Source organism: Poecile atricapillus, chromosome 17, assembly GCF_030490865.1.
Source record: "Poecile atricapillus isolate bPoeAtr1 chromosome 17, bPoeAtr1.hap1, whole genome shotgun sequence".
In the NCBI taxonomy this organism is placed as follows: domain Eukaryota; kingdom Metazoa; phylum Chordata; class Aves; order Passeriformes; family Paridae; genus Poecile; species Poecile atricapillus.
In genome coordinates, this window is record NC_081265.1 from 271685 (window position 1) to 293251 (window position 21567).

The 21567-nt window shown below is 44.0% G+C and overlaps 1 protein-coding gene across 7 annotated transcripts in view; it reads right to left on the reverse strand.

Moving 5' to 3' along the window:
* The window catches only part of ASPSCR1 (ASPSCR1 tether for SLC2A4, UBX domain containing), a 36707-nt gene extending 17765 nt beyond the window's left edge, over positions 1-18942 (reverse strand). For 6 of the 7 annotated variants that reach the window (XR_009279007.1, XM_058852007.1, XM_058852006.1 and 3 more), the window contains exons 1-7: positions 18612-18942; positions 18479-18534; positions 13853-13953; positions 7471-7528; positions 6595-6668; positions 5393-5810; positions 740-879 (exon numbers count right to left, since the gene is read on the reverse strand). Coding sequence is in view for 6 of the 7 variants with exons in the window: in XM_058852007.1 (XP_058707990.1) it covers positions 740-879; positions 5393-5810; positions 6595-6668; positions 7471-7528; positions 13853-13953; positions 18479-18534; positions 18612-18927 (1163 nt within the window). In the remaining variant the exon portion in view is untranslated. Of the gene's footprint in view, positions 1-739; positions 880-5392; positions 5811-6594; positions 6669-7470; positions 7529-13852; positions 13954-17674; positions 17787-18478; positions 18535-18611 lie in introns of all 7 variants that reach the window. The other variant, XM_058852008.1, reaches the window with a different exon arrangement.
* Positions 18943-21567: the final 2625 nt, after the last annotated feature.

Genomic DNA, 21567 nt, shown 5'->3' on the forward strand with positions numbered 1-21567 from the left:
TACTTGAGTAACTGATGTGTAACTTGCCTTTATTTTTATCCCTGGCTGTAAGGGGAAAGCATCACCAAATTTGGAAACTGGGTCTTTTTTGAGGGGTCTGTATTTCAGTAATCCCCCAACCAAATGACTCTACATTTGTACCACTAAATACTCCAGACCCACAAGCAGCAGAACAATTTTCAGGCCATATTCTATGTTCTCAGAGGCCTGTAGGAAAAAAAAATCAACTCTAAGTAAAAAGTTCAACTTGGATTTAGCTACAGCATAAAGGAAATTGTTTCACAGTCTTGGAGAGTTACTATAATGTTTAAAGGAATGTTTTTACCCACTTGAAACTAAATACATTCATTAAATTAATTTCTTTAAGGAACATACAGACAGCAAAATCCTGCTGTGACAGGAAGGCCAGTTTATCTTCATCTGAGTTTTTATTGAAGTGAAGTTCGATGAAGTAAAATCATGGATATTTGAAATCAAGCTACCTGAACAGTGCAATACACTGTTAGTCAGCTTCCTATAATTTCTATATGTGCGTGTGTGTGCCTGTTCCAAACATTCTCAGGTCTTGACTCCTGGCTAAGTTGATCTTTCTGGTGAGGTCTAACAAAAGGTTAATTCTGCTACTTAGAATATAAGGTGTTTCTAACTGGCCAAAAATGCAACAAGCTCTGTTGAACACTGTCGCTCTGCTCAACAACAGGACACAGCAAATCTCGCTCCCAGCAGCCAGGGAACTTGCCTCTCATTCTGCAGCTGTGCCAAACGTTTCCGTACATCATCCACTGTGACTTCAAAAAATTCATCAGGAAGCTCTTCTGGGCCATCAGAAAATTGTTCCAGTAGGTCTAGGTGACATATAAGTGGCTCACGTTCTACAAGCTACAGGAAAAAAAAATGTGCTTCAATTAGTTTTAAATGCATTGCTTTGCTTATCTTATAAGGTTCCTGAAAAAGAGTAAAAGAACAGTATTTGCAAACTGTCTTTTGACCTGTTCAGCTCTCTGAACTAAACCTCTACAGGGTTTCATTGCACACCTTTCAGAACTTTATCCTGATTTCTGGTGTGCAGAAAGATCCCTTAAACAGTGAAACCCTTTCATTCTGCAGTTACAAAGCACTCCACCCTGCGATCCGCCTTTGCTGCAACCAGAGCACACAGATGCCGCAGAGCAGCTCTCGGCAGGCATCAGCGGCAGCACAGGTACTTGATACATTTCCTGCCAACTTTTCCTACAAAGCAGAGCTGAGAGCAGCCACTCCAAGCTGCACACAGACACTCCTCTCACCTGCCCAGCAGGGCAAAGAGAGCCTGGCTGCCTGCTCCCCCAGCCTCCAGAGCCCAGAGCTGGGTGTCACGATGGTAAACCTTTCAGTGCAACTGGGCCTAGCCTAGAACTGTGGTTGCAGCTATGAAAAAAACAAACCAAAACAAGCCAACACTAAGACCCGCAATCCCCTAAGAAACCCAAACCAGAGCCCCAGCCACTGAGATCAAGAGCATCTGTCATCTCTGCAGGCAGTAGGACTTTAATAGATCCCTCCCCAGGAAAGGTTATGTGCTGGCTACTCTCTCTTTCGGCCAAAGCAGCAGCTGCGCCTGCATGTGAATACGAACCACAACCAGAGACAAGCATACGAGAGGCAGTTACACCTCCTGGCTCTCAAACAAGTCAAACTTTGTACATTCCCAAACTGTTGGAAGGAACAAAGCTTGCAAACAGTGAACAGCATACTGAAGGCTACAGGAGATGCAGGGAGGACACAGCTCGTGGCTGAAGAGGCTCGCAGGAACAAACATTTTGGTAGTTAATCCAGCATTTCTTCCTAGTCAGCTGCCAGCTTAACAATACCACACACTCTGTGAATGAACCCTCATCTCCCCTCATTCTCTCATACACTCTTTCCAATCCCAATTAGCACCCGGATGTCCTCCCTCCGTCCACTCACCCCTCCCCCTGGCACTGGCCACTTGGGAACAGGAGTCTTCTCAATTGTCTAAAGCACAACACAAATTACAAGGCAATGTTCACTCTACTTGTGGGCACCAAAGGGTAATTTGAGAAATTAAAAGATCGAGGTCGTGTGGGTGGGACCTTCGGCTACTTTTAGAAAGTTGAGCAGGGTCAACCCTAAGGAGCAGGCAAAGGAGCCCGACTGCAGCGTTCCCTGGACCGGGCTGGGGGTGCCAGTGCTTCAGAAAGGACCCCAAGTGCCCAGGACCACCTGCTGGGAAGAAGCAGGCTGAACTGTGATCCCAACCACTGCCCACTGATGCTCCAGTGAGGGCACATCTATGTCAGAGCCCAAAGGAGATATTAATCAGGCCTCCCCAAGAAGCCAGTGTACATTTAATCTCCTCAAACAGGCTTGAGTTTCATTTCATTCTAAACATGTAGTGAAAATAGACGTCTTCTGAAAAAGCCCAAACCCAAAAGACTGAGGAGGCATATCCTACAGCATGTTGTGAAGGGTGCTAGGAAACAATGGAGAGAACTCCAAAGTCTGCATTAGCAAATCCTAAAGTTACCATTTAGTATCAGCTCTAATAAGGACTTTAGTTAATCCCAACAGCAGTGGGATTCCACAGGGAAAGGCCAGTCCCCATACAAATTATGTTGACAGCTAATGGCATCTGCCAAGGCACTGGCAATCACAAGACGGCACGAGGCAGACATACTCCAGTCCTAAGTGTTTACTCCTCTTCCTTGCTGTGGGCTCCAACAATCCTAAAGCTCAGACAGATCATCCAAAAATTAACTTCCCACAATGATTACAAAAGAGACTCCAGGAATACCAACCCAGTTCCCAACCCACTGTACATGCAGTGCTTTCTGCAACTGTGACAAACAATAACCATCTCCTGTAACAATAAATGGCCACCACAAGGATGTCCTACTTTCCATCATGTCAACTTGGAGGAAAGCAAGCTGTGCATTTTGCTGTCCTACTTCTTCCAGGAGCCAAAGATGCTATGCTAAGGTTTGGCACCTTCCTTTTACAAAGTCTATTCTACCAAGGCTGAAATGTCAGGCACTTTTCACCATGAGGCTGAAGTCGTATGTTCACAGCAACACCTACATAAGTGCAGCCCATGTGACAAAACCAGGTGTCAGGAAGAATGCAGTTCACTCTGTGGTCACCATCCTGGTCCCAGGGAAGCAGGTAAGCTAAGAAGAACTCTTACGATTTAAGTGAGATTATGGTCATTGTGCTTTCCACAGCAGCAAGCTCTCCCCACAGACCCACTTCCTCCCCACCACCTCTGGGAGCTCTAATCTCATGGTGAATCTGGTTTAAAGTTACCTTCTAATAATTAACATTCTGACATCAAAGTCAGCTTGCAGCTGTCTGTAAACCATCTTTAGCCTAAGAAACGAAGGGACACTGGCACAGATTTTATCCAGCCTCTCTTCAGCTTCAAAAACCACACACAGGCAAAGCATTAATGGGAAGATTCTTTTAAAAAATGGACCTTTGATGTTTAAAAATAAATTGTTTTGTTTTGGGTTTTTTTCCTCAGGACTGAAAAAGGACAAAAAGCAGATGCCATGTGGCTAGCCCTACTTGGCTGTTGCTGCTGGGAGGAGAGTGGAAGATGGCAGGAGTGGAGGAGGGAACAAAATGTAATCAATCAGCAGCAAAAGTACCAGAGATCAAAGGGCTTGAAAGCAGCCGTCAAAATCACATGCTGTTTAACACAAGGACACAACTCCCCCAACAGAATCTGCAGCTGCTTCCACAGCTGCTCTCAGAGTGGAAGGGCAGCTGGCTCCAGAAACAGTTTGAACTGGACTGTGATTCTGAGAAAGACATCAGTTCATGTGAGTCCTTCAGTCACCACCACTCAGCCCATGTCAAAAAGCACAGCTCCACATCAGGCTGTGAAATCAGTGAAATCATGGACTTCTGCCTTTCCCACCAGTGCACAGAGAGGTGTGGGCAATAAGACTGGTGAAGGATACCACCACAAACCCTTGCAGCTTTTCTCCCTTCCCAGACACAATGGAAACTCCTCCTTTCCAAGTCATAGACACGAGTGTCTGAAAACTGAAGCAAGCAACACATGAGACTGGACAAATCATCCAGCCTACTGTTTAATTCTCCATGTTAAAGGTCTGCTCCAAAAGGTTAGATAACACTGATTAGACAGACCCAAACATGTTTCCAATATACTGAAATATTCCCCACTGCAGGTTGGTATAACCTCTTTCTGCTACTTGTGTAGTTCATAACTGCTCCAGAGTCCTTCCAGGGTCTGGCTTCTGTTCCTAAACAATTCAGAACTCATCAAAAATAGGCTGCAACCACAAAGAAGTCAACTAAGGTAGAGTCTCTACATACATGTGAAAGCATCCACAGTCTTGTTAAATTCCTACTGGACTAAGCTCCCTTTGAAGCTCCCCAGGCACCCTTTCTTTCTACTTACAGCTTTCTATTTCTCAATCCTGGCTGGATCAGACCACAGGAGATTCAAACCTCCAACTCTAGGAGATACCAAAGAGTCGGAAACAACAAAGGGGATCTCTGAACATGAAAGCCAGCCCCAGTGATGAGCCAAAGGAGCAAGAAAAGAGCCACTCACTGAGAATCCAGAATGGGAAACTCTCAGTGCATAATAACAAGGAGTAAATTATTAATTGAATGGCTCTTGTACTTCACGTTACGCTACTAGCCAGACATACTCAATCTTCCTGAAGGCATTCAATTCCATACAGCTGCCCTTCAGAAAACACACTTCAGTGTCATTCCCAGGTCACTCTGGGATGGCATCACAGTACTTTTCATCCATCACTTCTGGTATCTAAATATGGGCTCAAGCACTTCTAATTTTAACAAACACAGTTTTATTTCAGAGACACCAATAATGGTGAGATGTGCAATCAGTCTTTCTGAGTAATAGTTAGAGAGAGGTAGATTATTTAAGAAGCAAGATATTTTACATTAGGACAAAAAACACTTCTATAAGCACACAGAAATACAAAAGGAAAAGGATGGAAGATTTCTGCTTCATCTGCAATGCTAAGAAAATTAAGTCACAGGGCTCAGGTAAAAAAGTGGGCATTTGTTCATGAAATCTGAGGCACTGAGGTGTAGGATCTTCTGGATTGTGATTTAATGCAGCTGTGTTGCCTCTATTTAAACTATTCATCAAGGATACCTAGAGATTCAAAGTTTTGCCTGCCTCTGGACAGCAAATTCTTAAATTCAAATCCTTCCTACCTCCTTTCTGAACTCCGGCAGAACTGTATATCATCAAGGCACCTAATCCTGTGACATAGGGAAAAAGTCCTAAATCTGGAAACATCTTTTTCCTCATGGGAGTGCAGCCTCAGGCAAGGCAGGATAAATAAAAAACCCTTGTTTCCCAAACTGCAAACACATTTTCCCTTACCTGTTCTTGCTCCTTTTGCAGTTCTTGGCTGTTCTTAGACTTCTTTGGCTTAGAAGGGCCTCCAGGGCTGGAAAAAGTTGTTGGCAACTTTGAAGATGGTACAGCTACAGGAGGGTTCCCCAGATGCTCTCCATCTCCAAAAAAAGGGACAAATGGGGTAGGTTCAGGCTCTGGAGAATGCCGTAGCTCCTCCAAGCTAGCATGAGAATCTTTAATCAAGTCTTGCTTGTGTGTGCTGCTGTTTAAAGATATAGCCACATCCCTGTGCTCCAAGTCCTTTGGAAATGTGTTTGCTTGAGGTAGAGGCACATCCGCTGCTTCTTCCATAGAGCCTCGCCTCACTGTTGGCTCATTACAAGGCACCGTGGCACCCACAACTTCTGCCCCACCAGATGAACTGCATTTCTTCATGACAACTCTTAAAGAAGACACCAAAAGGAATAAAAATAAAATCATAATCCTAAGAGTACTGCCCTCCCTATTCTCAATGTGTCCACGACACAAAGACAACAGCTGCCTCAAGTACACCCTGATTTAACAACTTTCTTCTTCCAGATGCTTACAGAGAACAAACTCCAGTTGCTGTGAAGTGTGGGGTAGAGGGTCAGGGGGTTATGCCAAACAACAGAACGGGGACCTGCTCCTCTGGAAGAAAATGGCCTTCCAGAGGACAGCAGCAGTCAGTTGTAAAACATAGCTTCTAATCACTCCTGCCTTCTGTACATACTGCAAAGAGCTGGCTAGGAGATCACAGAAAGGTTACCCTGGCCCAAATTCACCCTGCAAAAGCCAGCAGGGCCTGGGAATTAAGTGCCTGAGACCCAGAGCAGGGAAGAATGAAGTGGTAGCTGATTGCCCTCTCAGAGAGACTTTCAACTTTGAATTGTCTGTTCCACCCCAAGGAGAAAGAAAAAAGGGAAAAAAAAAAGGGAAGGAAAAAAAAGAAGAAAAAAACAAACCAGCTCTTTTAATCTGCACATGACTGGTCAGTGGCAGCATCTGCTGCTGTGCAAAGCGCATCTGGGCAGCAGTTTGAGATAAACAGGCAAATGCAATAATTTCTGAGTGCTGCAAAGTTTCAGTTTGGCATCTATTTTTGTGACTTTTTTTTCCTTTGTCTTTCTTTTGATACTTGAAACAAAATAAATTCACCGTCAGAGTGGAAAGGGAAAATAAAGAGGCCAAACTTCGCTTCTCCCAACCTGATGATGGCAGTGCCTCCAATCAGGCCAAGCGATTTCAGTGTTGTCTTCTCCAGGGCATCTTTTCCTGATATCTGCAACAAAACCAGAGGAGAGTAATTATAGCCTCTGATTCCCCAGGAAACCATGCAAAGCTCTTTATAGAAAGAAGCCTGTATCCAAAGAAACACAACACAACACAAGAAACAGGTAAAAACCCACTCCTGCAGCTGGAAATCAGACCTGAATCCACCTGTATCAATCTGTACTGTTTTACCAAATTCACAGTTTTATTAAATCATCTCAGTGGAAGATGACCTACATATATTTTCATCCCATACACACATCCAAGTGGAATCCAACTACAGCAAAGCTACTTTTATGTCAAAAGCTAAATGACAGGCAACATCTCAGAGCTGCAAGACAGACGATTTGCTTACGTACACCTCCTACCCATCTGTAGTGACCTATTCAGAATAAAGACGATCTGTCCAGAGAGGTCAGTGGGAAGTAAAGGGGACAGCAGGGCGAGTGAATTCCATAATATCCACATACAAAATATTTAACAAAACATTAATAGCAAAAGATCAAAACAGAGAAAAGCAAATATTTACTGAAATGAAAACACTGTTTTGACTCAAGCTTTAAAAGAAGTTGGAAAGAAAAACACAAACAGGTCATTGAGCTCATTTTATGGGCTCAGAGGTCTCAGCGGCACCAGGTTACGTTCCAAGAGAGCTTTTTTCCATACAGACATGTCATGCTTTGAAAAGACCAACATTTTTCTACTTCCCCTCTCAAGAAAGTTCAAAAGAAACACTTTCCAGGTTGGAAAGCAGAGCTAAGTTTTCTTATGTTTTAGGGACATGAGACAGTTGAGAGGCTTTGCTGCCTTACCTCATCTCGCATGTAAATACAGACCGGAGACAATTCACCGTGCTGTTCCATCAGCTCCCTGCAAAAAAGAGCAAAACACTGCAGCATGTGCAGAACAGCCTACTCCCTCCAAAACCAGCACAGAGTAACAGTACAAAGTGAAATCAGCTGTCAACACTGTCCTCCATGTTTCTCCAGCAATAACCATTACACAGTTTACAGGATCACTATTAGACATTAGGTAAACGATTTGCTTCAATGCATTCACTTTTTCTCAAACACAGCTTAAAAGCTTAAAAACAAAGAAATAATTAAAGTAAATTCTGAAATTAGCTGATCTTACTAGATAAATTTAAGCTCATTACTGCTTGTGTGCCTCAGTACCCAATCCGAAACATTACTTAGTTACATTTGCTCTTTTTAATCCAAGTTAAAAACTTCATCACAGTTTAGACTGAACTTTCACTGGGAAGAGGTCTATTTCTTTTCACATATGCTCAGCAACCAATGAAATTAAATACCACTCTAGAGCAGATCAACTAAGGACAAGAAACTTGCCTGCCTTAGTATAATTTTTAAAAAAGAAAAGGGAAAGTAAACAAACAAAAACAAAGAGCATAAACTTTCAGATTCTGGAAACCATGAAAAAAGTAAAGCAAAATGAAAAGTTGCCACTGTAGACAAAATGAAAATCACCCCATATTTAAGCATTTCACTGATGTAGGACACATATGAGCAAGGATGCAAACTCCAGACAGCCCATCTGCAGAGGAAGACAGAAGCAAAGGACCCTTAGCATCGAGGGATGCTATTGGGGAAAAGCCAGTAAGATGCTACTCTTTCCATTTTCTTCTAGATAAGCAAACCTGTGGCATTCCAGTAACAGAGAAGCTTTATAATATGCTCACTTGATCAAATACAAAAGACAGACAGGGAAAGGACAATCACAGCCTATCACAGCAAGTCTTGGTTCTCATCCAGCCAAGACTTGTGATTTCAAAAAGGGAAAATAAAAAAGATGGACACTTTCAGCAAGAAAACCTCAGATGTCTACGGAAATTAAAAAGCCTTAAAGAACTAGCCATTCTACTTCATTATGCTGAAGCACTGGAATCAATGAGAGCATCAGACCCAACATAACAAGAAGCTCTGTCACACTGTTCTCCACTTTCAGCAAAGCAAAACTCAAACTGGTATCATAAGAAAATGTGGTAAAACACAAGACTGAGGAGAACACTTTGCTTCTCACTCCAAGCATGCCAATCTAAGAGGTGACCAGGAAAATACTGTCCACCCTAAGACAGTGCTGGTTGGGAAAGATATACCTGGCTGAATTCTCAAAAGCATTTTTTCAGAAGTTTCAGATTCAGACATTTCAGCCTACCTCAGCCTGGGAAACTACAAAAGGTGAGAATGTTGCCTCGGATTTTTCCCATCTACACAATGGGAACTGAGAAGATTTATCCTTCTCCATAGACCCCGGTAGCTCTTCTTAGCACATTCTGTCTCAAACTCCTTGTGCTTGCAGTTGCACCAGGATATTCTTCGGTAAGGAGCTGTATGTACCATCTGCACTGCAACAGTTGGCTTATCATGAAACACAGAACAGCTGTAACTCCTCCTCATGGTAAACTCCCTTGATCTTACTGCTCTCTACAGTCAGTCTAGGGGGGAGTGGGTGGGGGGAATGGCTTTCCACTCAGCCCACCAGGAAACCATCACCCACGACTTGAAGAGAAACCACCTCTCTGCAAAGCAGATAAGAAAATCCACCTGGCAGCCCAGGAACACGATGCATCCTTGCTTACCTCCTGAGAAGTCTGGAGCCACTTCCCAAGGTTAGCTTGCCATTTTACGCCTGACTACACGACTGTTTGGTACTGAACACTTAAGGAGCTTTGCAAATGGCTGACTTATGGGGTTATGCGAACACTTCCACTTAGCTATCTCTTCAGCCACCAGGTTCTAGTCCTGTGAATTTCGCAGGAAAGACCAAAACCTGCAGGACCCTAGTGGCCTGAAAAAAATTCCAGTAGTTTTCAGTGAAAATCAGAAGTTTTGGAAAGATATTTCTACTTCACATTACCCTGCATTGTTTGCAATTCCACAGTAGCAGTAATAACCACAAAACATTGATCAGCTTGGCATTCAAATATCACAAAATTTAAGCAGAAATTCAGACTGCTTCTATCTAATACATCATTTACACCTATACTTGTACATTCAGGATACATTGCCTGTGCCTAAATTTGTGAGCATTGTAACTGGAGCATGGAACAGGGTATAAATCTAAGAACACGATGTCAGTGATCAATGACTTATGCTGCATTGTATCTTTTCTGGGAAAGGAGTTTAATGAACAGAGTCACAGCACTTAAAACCTTGTGCCTTCAGCATCACATATTTTAAACACTTCTATTTTGAGATGCAGTACTACCAGACACAAAGTTATGTCAAGGAGCTATGTAGGAAAAGGATCCCTTAAGTAACAGCCAAAATCCACTCAGTCAGTCAAGTGTCTGGTTCTGAAGTGACCGTACATTATGCTGTGCCCACGCTGACTGCTGCTGCTGGAAAAGCTGGGAACTCCACAAGAAGACATGCAACATACCCAGCCAGCAGGGAAAGACCACCTTAGGACATGTGGGTAACATTTTCTATTATGGTAACAAGGAAATAGCCTTTTGCACTCTAGCAACCTGCTTGCCCAGCAGAAGACCAGAGTCTGCATAACCAAACAGGTCTTAGTGCTCTCAATGCAGCGGTTCCAATTAATGTTCAATTGAGTATCATCATGTTCACTGCTACTTAATAAAAACAGCTTTGTCAGTATTATCACAGTCTTTCTATTACATTCAGAATGCTCCCTGGAGGAGCAGATTAGTAGAATTTAGATACAATCAATGTATTACACCATATTGTAACACATACCTATTTAGACCAGCATGAACTGGCAAAAGAAACTGAATTGAGAGGGAGTCAACTGGCCTATGAAGTGGAAAATGAAGGGAAGTAGCCACTGAATTCCATGAGAATTCATCAAGGACATTTAAACTTAGACTCAAAACTCAGCTACAGTGACATGTAAGTGAAACCAGAAGCCACTCAGGATCAAGAGCCACTAGAAAATTATGATACTCAATCTTTGAGTAATTCTGAAAAGCCAGAGAACATCAATGGTTTCCAGTTGAAGGATGTGAGGGACCAAATCTGTTAAGCACAAACTAGAACTGAGATGTCTGGTTTAGCTGTAGCAGTCTATATGCCATCTTGATCAAATGGTTAAATCTTACACACAGTGGTATGGGAAAAGGCAGGTCACAATGAAACCCCAGAGACACAGCAAATCCAAACAGAACAAGCTATAAAACCAATCCTGGGGGTCAGGTCTATTTTAGGAAAGTCAGCAGCTGAGAACCACTTCCAGACCAGTTGCAACATATTCCAAGGAGTTTATAGTACCAAGACTGTAAGACCACCACTTCAGAACACTTCTCCCAGCCACCACAACAAATCCCATTGTGCAGAAAGCAACAGACACACCAGAGCATCCAAAATACTATATTCAAGTTTCAGTTCAGTTAACTCTCTGACTCAAGGTGAACAACAAAACCAACACTAGAACTCTGACTCAAGGTGAACAACAAAATCAACACTAGAACAGGTTTGCTCCATTTGTGATTCTGCAATTAGTTATTCTCTTTCAGGAACGAAAAGCACTATACAATGCTGCACAGGAATCAAGAGATTAAGTTGCTCCTACAAAAGAACATTGTCTTGTGATACAAGACCCAGGCTCCAGCCCCCCTTGCTCCTCTGACAGCAGTACCTGAGGAAATTCCCAAGGCCAATGCCTGATGATGAAAGGCAGAAAAAAAGAAAAATCTTGTCTCAATTGGAGAACTGGAACAAAATATCACCAGAGAGTGCCTTTAGCATACCATAGCAGTTTACTGCTCTCAGACTTCTCCAGACACTCCAGGAGAGATACTCATCCCCACCTTACTTTCAATAGGTTTTGCTTCCAGTTAAGATTAGCTGTATCCCTTGAGGAATCCTCAATAATGGTGCACAAACGATAAAGAACTGATGAGATGCAGAGAAACAGTACAGAATCACAGAAAAGGCAGACAGAATAGTCCAGGGAATAAAAGCTTGAACCTCAAGCTGCTGTCTGTCAGGAAAGGTGGGTGACAACCATTTAGGAGAAAAAAATCTTAGGCACATGGAACATGGAACATGTCCTCACTAAAGACCAATAGGGGAGGAAGCCCATTTGACTTAGAGAACCTAGTTTCATTCACTTTTCCAAAAACTTCTTTCCACTTCTATCCAAGCAACTCTTTAAAGAGTCTTCTAAAAATGTGTGGAAAATAACTGAACCAAATTAATGACCCCACAGCAGCAGTGAAGACTCATAATGACTATCAAAGATGTCTCTGGGTGTCCAAAATGCAACTACTCTATGGACAACAGCCCATAAAGCTGCTGAAGCTGCAAGGCAGGCAAGAGTGGGATATAGAAACACAGGGTTCTTGCTCATAGGGCAGACAACACTGTGCCCTCAACCAGCCTCTGCAGCACAGACTCCACGCAAAGATCCCTAGAGACTTACTCTTGTCTAACTCTTGGAAGCAGCAGGCTCCTCCTCCAGCTGCTGCTAATCCATTACATGAACCCACTGAGGCAAGCACACACATCAAACATACTGTCCTCCCTTTGATGTGCTGCTCTTCAGAAGGGAAACGGCAAGCAGATTAGATTCCTTCATGTAGTGATCTGACAGGGCCTGTAAACATCTTGTGCAAGGACTGCCGCACGCTGAGAGGAGGAGCAGCCCTACAATAGTTTCCAGACCTTCTTCAGACCCAATTAGCCAAGATGGATGCTGGAAACCCAGGGGAAATTCCAGTGGATTTAGAATACTTCCCCTCACGCACTTAGAGCGGCTGAGCATTCCAGGAAAACATCTCCAGTTGGAAAGTCCAAGGAAGAATTCAGCAAACATCAACAATTAGCTGACTACTTAGTCAACTGAATCAAAACACATTGAACAGCTACTCAGCCCATTAAATCCATAGAGATGGTTGTAGATCAGCTTGTTCTGTGATTAAATCACACACAGCACCTTTGCTGCTTGTTGAACTTAATCAAGATTGCAAAGTCCATCCAAACATCTGAACTCAGCTTCCAGAGGGTAGGAAAGGGCAGCTATGTTCTGCAGTTATGAATGCTTAGCACACTGCAGCAGTTGGAAGTTTAAGAAGAGGAACATGTGTATTAACTAGTAGCATTACAATGACCTGTAACCAATAAAACCACTTCAAAAGAGCAAAATTATATGAAAAGCTCAAAATTTAAACCAAAGAAGCAATCAACTAATATGTGAGAAAGCCACACAAAGTTTATGTGTCATTGTCAGTAATTACCAGTCTAGCAGTCTCCAAACTGCAACAAGAACTCCTGTCCTCACAGGGGGCACAGAGGGTGTAGTAAGGGACAAGAAGGGACTTAAAACACTCAGGAAAATTATACCTGTATTTTTTGTCCTACCTCTTTCCTCAATTAAAAGAAAAATAATTCTTTTATCTCTAGCATTTACATGAACACTGTTCCTTTTCTTATGAATAAATGCCACATCGTAGACCTAGTCCATGATTAAAAACAGAATGGCTATAAAAGCTTCAAGGTTTCCTCTTCCAAACCACAAAAAAAAGAAAAGAAGTGCCCTTCTTCAAGAAAAGTTTATTAGCTTGACATTTCAAAACAATACAGCCTTTTAAAATCAAAATTAAAGACAAGAGGTAGCACTCAATGTAGACTGGACTAAAAGAACAAGATTTCTAACCCGTGTACATATTCAATAAATGCAGAACCAGAAATTCTTCTGTTTAAACAGGGTCTAATGTGTCTTTTGAAGATTCCACATTAACCTGCTGAGAGCTCCAGATTTCCTTGAAGAGCTTGCACAACAGCAAGCCTCAAAAGCAACAGCAACCCATAAGAAAGAACCCCCTGCACTACAGGGAACTGCAGCACAGAAATACTGGGGATCAAGAATATCCAGGCTTGACACGCACATCTCTAGCAGTAATTTCCAACACGTTTGTGTAAAAGGAAGGTAGTGCAACATATCCCAGTATCTTCACAGCTTTAGCAGTTTGTTACAGTTTACACCCTAAATCAGGAGTGGTACTCCTGGATTAAAAAAAAATAATAGAACTGTGGATTGTCAAATGTGAAAGAACATGGAAAATGCAAACGTCTCTGTTATAAAGGAGAAATCACAATCAAATAAATGCAAATTCTACAAATCTGAAAGACTTAGCTGTGTCACCATAACAAGTAATTAGTGGCATGAAGAGATCCATCCAAACTTGTATTTTCTCACTGCATTGCTCACCTGATCTCTGCAAAATGGTTGAGAAGTTCCCACAAGGTCTGTTGGCAGAGGAAGGTGTCTTGCAAACGAGAGCCATCGTCTAGTTGTAATGCTATCCGAACCTGTAAGAACACCACAATGAATTAATCTGAAAACTGAATGAAAACTCATTTTTCTTCACAACTTTTCAAAATATATCAGGGCTTCTTGTTCATCCATGCAGGCATTCTGGCCTGAATTCTTGTCTGTTGGGATGAATGGCTCCTGAGCATGGGGGAGGCCATCCTAAAATACTAATCAGCTTTCGTGGGCCCTTGTCCCCTGCTGTATCTTGAACTGGAACATATTCAGAGAAAAGCCAATGCAAAAATCCCAAATAATGTGCGATCGTGAGCAACGGAGGTGTTCTGTTTTATACCAGATGAAACTTCACAGTAAGGGTCTTCACAGCCACATAAAACAAATTCCAATAACCCAGACACAACTGATGCAGCTGCACCATCTAAAACACCAACACAGAGCTCTGTCCACTTCAGCATCATTTTGCAGAACAACTTCCCTTGGACAAAACAGCTTACTTGCATATCCACACACAGCAATGATGAACACAATACCCAGCTATCCCTGTGTTACTGAAAACCTAAACAACTGTTACTAGTCCAAAGAAACTACGTTTGTAACTTGCAACTCACTAATGCTCCCTAACCACCACTTTTTGACGTACAACTTAAGAGTGAAGTAAGTAACAAAAAAATCTCAACAGTAATTCTGATCGTTAAATTACCGAGTTCTTGAACACCTGCAGAAAAAAGCAGGGGCCAGCTAGCTGCCGATTTTAATAGGTATTTTCCAGCCTGGAATGTGAACATCCACATACATTATCAGGCACCACACGGACTTTAGAGAATTGCTTCCCTAGCTCTCCCTCACAAAAAAAAAAAAATTGAAAAAAAAAATCCAAGACAGTTCTAAAGTGCACATATGCTGGGGCTGGTCCTGAAGAACTTCGAACTCCTGATTTTCCCAAGAGAAGAGTTTAGCAGCTAACCAAGAGATAGAGAATGGCATAGCACTTCAGCTGTTATCTCTACCTTTTAGAGAACATTCAACCTTTTTCAGAATATCTAACTCTTAGGTTTTCCCTGCTAGCCCACCTGTCTAAAGAAAAATCATAGAAAGTCCTGTAGCCACTAGATAGGACCTGGTTTCTCCAGTCAACTTTAGTTTTCAGAAGCCCACAAAAACTGGCCTTCTTCCAAAGCCCGAGAAGGACATTAGCCCAAGATAGCCAAAGCCGCTTTCTTTCATTCTGTGTTTTCATGTGTCCCTACTAACACTCTCAGTGCAGCCTGTCACTGAGCGCATGGTGGGTGTGCAAGAGTGAGGGGCTACAGAGAGATGGGAAAGAGACACCACACGTTCTAGCAATCCACTGTGATTTCCATGGAAGAATGTTTGTCATCTGCCTTGGCTCCCACCAGTCCTCACAGGGCTGCAAATGCTGATCTGCTGGAGACAGGAATTTTTCACAGAAAGGAAACAGTGGCATCATTAATAATGAGCCGACAATACAATGTCGTTTCATTCCACCACTAACACAGCCTCCTGGTTTCTCCTAGACGGGAGACAAGCCTTAGATTATTCTCAGCTACAGCAGAGCGATGACAGCTGACATCACCATTCTGTAAGAATCCAGCCCAGAAATTCAGGCTACCAGTTGCATCAGTTTTTGGGCAACAGTTCAAAGCTAAACATGTCACGAAAGTCCTATTCAGTCCATTAAAGAAGTATCTTTGAAAACCCCAGGAGCTACATAAAATAATAGAGACCAATGCCAGTTATCGTCTAAGTTTACAAACATTTAAACAAGAGGCTGACAACTTTAACACCAGAGCTGTATTGATGGTGCTCCTGCGTCACCTGCCATCACACAGGGAATTTGTTCCATTTTTCACTAAAGAACTGTCTTACAGGAAACCATGCTTCCCACATGTAAACGCAAATCCAAAAGCTTTCTATTTTTAAAATATCAGATTTGCTGAACAAACTCATCATTTATCAAAACCTGTATTCTGTCTCTAGGGTAACTGCTGTCACTACAGGAAAGCACACCTACTTCCACACACATAATCTTAATAGAACACACAGTAACAGAAGACACAGAATCAAAATCATTCCAACGTTACTGCAGCCAGCCAGCATGACTGAGTTTGCATCTCAAGTGCCACTACAATCCAGTCACAGGCACCTGGCTGTTATAAAATTCCCTATTTTTTTAACACATACTCCCTGTGGCAGCAAATTGGTTTTAGTCAGTTGTTCTAGACAAAGTCTTTTCTTACAATGTGTAATTCTCCCAGGTAAAATATGCTCAAATTTGAGGGACAAGGACTCTGTTTAGATTCCACTCTTTACATGCACATTTGCTGCATCTTCTCACGTTCACGACACAGCAACCAGCACTCCCAGGGAAGCCTCACTTCTGTAGGACGTTCTGCTGAACTGCAACTAAACAGTAACAACTTACACTTCTATTAGCTCTTCTATTTCCTGATCTAAAGTAATGAGTCCACACTATAACCCCTCTCCTAACAGTGAATACTCCTTCTTGCCCTTTCTCACAATATAACTTCAGGGAAAAAAAATGAAATCATTGTTTTCCTTCAGTACGTCCCAAACTGGATGCAAATGTCAGATAGCCATTACTGCACCATTTCCAGAGGAACACTCTTCTCTGGAAGACATAATCCATTCCATTGCAACATTTCACTGAAAATTTTAAGCAGATGCTACTGGTTTGTGGTATTTTTTTAAGCAAAGACATCATTCGAAGCACAAATATCGTTCTACCCCAAAGTCAGAAAAAAAGGCATTAGTGCCAAAACAAAGAACACGGAGATTTTACAGAGAAAAATATGAACATCAGGGACCCCCAAAACTATGTTACACAGTGAACTAAAGCAGAGACTCCAAAGCCTTCTCACACCACAAAGTTCACTTTTCAACGTATCAGTTTATCTCTATAACAGCTAGAGTATCTGCCTTTAACAAACACCACTAACGCTGCTTGGCTGACAGACACTAAGACATCAACACCAGTAGACCTGAAACTTACATGAAAATCAAGAAACTTCCTATGAGGAAGTTAACAAATAGCAAGATGACTGTTAGTGATAGACGAATTTCCTTTCCCAGGTTACTTAAGTAAGATCACACATAATTTTTACAACATGAAAAGTTCACACTCAGTAACATCGCTTGAAAAGTTAGGCCTATGGCCACAGGGATATGTACAGAAGATTTTTACACTCCTAAAAGTGGCCATAATTTCTAGGGAAAACAGCATCTGTAAGCCCTTTGCAAATAATACTAAATAGGGACATTTGGCCACTGATGAACACAGAATATGCCACGAAGGACTCTAAAGCTGTGTAAACACACCATGAACACCAATGCTGGGAAAGCAGCAAAAGAGGATTCTGAAAGAATCTGAGGTTTAGTCAAAATCCAGAGCTGGACAACAGCAACTGAAACAGAAATTAGGAAAGGGAACTGAATTAGTCATCACTGATGTTTAAACTCTTAGCTATCCATGACTACTAGTTTTTCAGCTCCCCAAACCATCCCAATCTCCTCCAGCACAGCTGGGACCCCATGCTCATGCAGACTTGACTTTCAGTTACTTAATTACCATTTTCAACTTCATTGCAACCAGTCTTCAGCTGGTCTCACACATAGGCATTGGCCAAGCCAGCCTGTGCTCCTGATCATTAGATCTGATGGGATCATATCAGCACAGCTGGTAAATGAACAAATCAGGTCACACTGCGTAAATGAACATACCGCAGTTCCAGCTCCTGCTCTGTTGGAGACTGGCACCATCTCCAGTTTGGCATTGTTGGGCAGCCTAGCGAATCTCCACTGCAAAGATAGGTCCAAAACATTCCTCTGAAACCTAAAGGAGAACAGAGCCTATGAGCAATACAAAGTCCAGGTACTGTGCAAGAAAATTCCTGGAGACAGGAATTTCTAGTCAGGAGGCTGACTAGAAGCCATAGAACAAACATGATTCAGTAATGAATGACTGGTGATCATAAAAGCATCATCAACAAAAGCTATTCTGCATACTAAAACACCTGCAGTTTGTAGAGGTTGCAGAGAAGATACCCAAAACTATGTTCTTCCTTTAAAGGTTTTAAAGAGATGAACAGCAACCAATTACATTACCAAACCTTGTTAAATACCAGTGTACTCTGTTATTTTTTTATTATTAATTTTTTTTTAGTGCTACTCAGACAAATGAGCTCTCAGTTACGACACCATAAAAGCACAGGGTCAAACCCCCAGCGGGCGCAACTGGTCTGTAGCCTGGACGAGGAGCACGCGTGGGTGTCCCGTGACAGCGACACGGGGCCTCGCCGTCTGTCCCAGCAGCGGAAGGCACCTGGCACAGGGACGTGCCGAACCTGAGCCGGGGTACCTCGGCCCCTCGCACTCCCACCGGCCGCCGCGGGCTCCGCCAGGCCCTGGACGCCCGGCGGAGGGGCGCGGGCTCCGGCAGCGCCCGGGCCGGCGTGGAGAACGGCGGCGAGCGGGGCCTCTCCCGCAGGCAGCCGGCCCCGGCCCCGGCCCTGCGGCAACACTCACTTCAGGCCGTACTCGCCAGGGCTGCCACCCTGCTTCCTGCAGACCTCCTCGAGGACCTGCGGAAAGAAGAGAGGCGTCACGGCCAGCCCCTGTCGCAGCCTTCCCCCCAGCCCCCTCCCCACCGGGGACCCACCTGGAGCAGGACCGTACCGGGCCCCACCCGCACCGTGACCCGCCGCCCGCTGGGCGCCAACACCGACACCGCGGCGCCGCCCCCGCCCGCCGCCGCCATCTTCCGCTGCCGTTCCGGCCCCGCGCTGCCGGGGCGGAGTCGGCCCGGGGCCGTCCTGCTGCGGGCCCGCCCCGGCGGGGAGCGGGACGGGGGCGCTGGCCCGGCCCGGCCCGGCCCGGCGGCTGCGAGCCGTCGGGGACGAGTCCCGGCCTGGCGGGGCCGGCCTGCGGCGGGACGGGCAGGCGGTTCTGAGGCCGGGGCGGAGCGGTTCGCCCATAGCGGCGGCGAGTGCGGTTCCCCGGGCGCGAGGGGCGCTGGCGGCAGCAACGACCCCTGCACTGGGCAGCGGGTGGGCGGCTCGGGCTGCTCCCCCGGCGTGGGGCGGGGGCTACCCCCGGGCCTGCCCGCTGGGCCCGAGTCTCAGGAGCCGCCGCCGTCTCGCAGCCCCGCGGGGAGCGAGGGGAGCGAGCCACGCGTCTCGCTGCGACCGACGGCGCTTGTCTTGTCCCTTGGGTTTCCAGTGTCGGGAAAATTCCCTGGTGTGCCGGGACCCTACCCAGCGGCGCAGGCGGCGACCCCGAAGAGAGAGCCGGCCCGCCCGGTCATCCCCAGGCAGCGCTGGTGGCCAGAAACCCCTTGGGCTGAAGGATTACTGTCTCTCTCCCAAGCAGTGATACCGAGAATTTCTGCGCGTACGGGGAAGGTTCTCCCGGGCCAAAGAACAGCCCTGGCGAACGCCGCATGTCACAGGGATATGGGGAGCATCCTGCAGCCTTCCCCTGGCACAGGAGTGTCCAGGCAGTGTCACAATCCTGCTGCCCCTGAAAGCCTTTCCCCCTCCCCAGAAGAAGAGTTGATTTGGAACCTCGTAATAAGTGCTGCAAACTCAGATGATCATGAGAGATGGCTGCGGCCAAGGAACCGAAATAATACATTTCACAACACACAATTTCCCAGAGACTTTATTTCATTTATGGATTTCCCCTTCAGTCTCGGCGTGGCCTCTGCATCAAAGGCGCTCTCAGATCTGATGACAGTCTGTTTAGTTTGCTATCATAAAAACAAAACAAAACAACCCACCAAAAAAAAAGAACCCAAAACTTTTAGTTTGAGTAACCACTGGAATTTATTTAGCCTAAGTTGTAACCACATGCCAAATACTTTCTCTTTTCTCTACTTCTTCTATATTTATCCTATATATTAAGCTTAAGTCTCCACCTCTACCCCCAGCACCCACAAAAATGTCTGGTTTCCTTGGCTTGTAAAGGAAAAAAATCCTTCCAAGGAAAGGCACTTTCACAAAAGATAAAACTTGCTTGTGTTTACCATATCAGCAGCGTCAGAGAAGGGAGAAAAATGGAAATTTTAAGGATGGAGAGACTTACTCTGGCTTATGCATGTGGATTCCTAAGTCCACCCAGTCCCCTAACTGTTCAATGAGAGGTAGAAATAGTAATAAAGGATGTCCAGGTGTAAAATATTTTTAAAAATGCTTAAAAACGTCTTCACATTTTGTTTGTTCCATTGGGCAGTATCATCACCATCACATTTATAGAGATACAGTGTTCAGGACATATAGTTTTTCACCTTTTGAATTGCCTTTTGCTATTAATATACATTAAGAAATTGAGGACTTAAGGACAAGATTTTTTGAAAGTTGACACACTTGCCTAAAAAAGGGTGCAACAAATATCTGATAAAGTACTTCTTAGTCAATAAGAACACTAATAATAATGATATTCAAGTACTTCTTAGTCTTTAAAATAGGGAGAGATCCAAAACTCTGCAACTATCTCATGCATAATGAAGATATCCCATTCTTCCCCTCCATACTTTTGCTGGAGAAGAAGAAGCAATTAAGATGACTTTGTTAACTGCAGTGACTATCCCCCTGCTCAGGCAGAACAGCCATTCTGATTTGAAAGACACATTTTGGGTTTCATAGCCCAAAACACTGATCTCATTTCTGGATTGGTATAGCTCCTATTTGTTGACTGAAGCAGGCAGCTGTTTCCTTTTTTGCATCTGGAAGTGACACATCCCTTAGAGAAACGTTGCTCATGTTAAAAAGACACCAGTGTAATTTGAGCTGAACATTTCCAAGTTGTGGGATTAGGGTGATTCTGGTTACTAATAGTATGTCATAATCACAAAGTTGAATGGAGGTGAAGGGTCACATTTCATAGCCAGAGCCACTTCTAATCTCAAATATTTATCTGAAATTAAAAGCATCAGGAAAGAAATGAGGGAGATGACTAGAACCTGGAGTCCATTAAAGTGCCACAAAGAGAGAGGAACTCATTTGGGAATGGCTAAAAACACTCTTATGTCTGATTTCTGTCACTGTTAGGCTGGAGGATGCCTATGAATCTACCAGATGAGCCAAACATCCTCCAAAAATTTGTCTTAAATTGCATTTCTTTGACAACTACAGTGAACACACCACAGAATGACCTTCCCTAATCCCACTTTTTAGGCAGCTGCTATTTTGCATTCAATACATAGCCCTGGCACTGTCTGCACCTGCGCTGTCGCAGGCACACAGGGAGTAACACATATTTTCATCTTCATAAAGCAGCAAAACCTCACCTGCTTTTATTTTTTATTTATTCTTTTAAAATGAATAGGAAATTAGCTGTGAACATCTATAAATATGTAGTAATGAGCTCCAAAACGTGATGCAGAACAAGCTGCTTACTGCAATAACAATAATTCTGGAGTGTTTCCTGCTGCCTGTACCAACACCACTGACCACAGAGTGTCCTGGGGATGTTCAAGAGATGGTTCCTACCAGAGCATCACCAAGCACATCACATATGTACCCAGGCTTTAAGAGGGCTCTGCTGCTCTCCCGGACTTCTTTACAAGCCCTGGCCTTGGGGTCAGAGGAGGCAGCAGCAGCATGACCGTGCGAAAG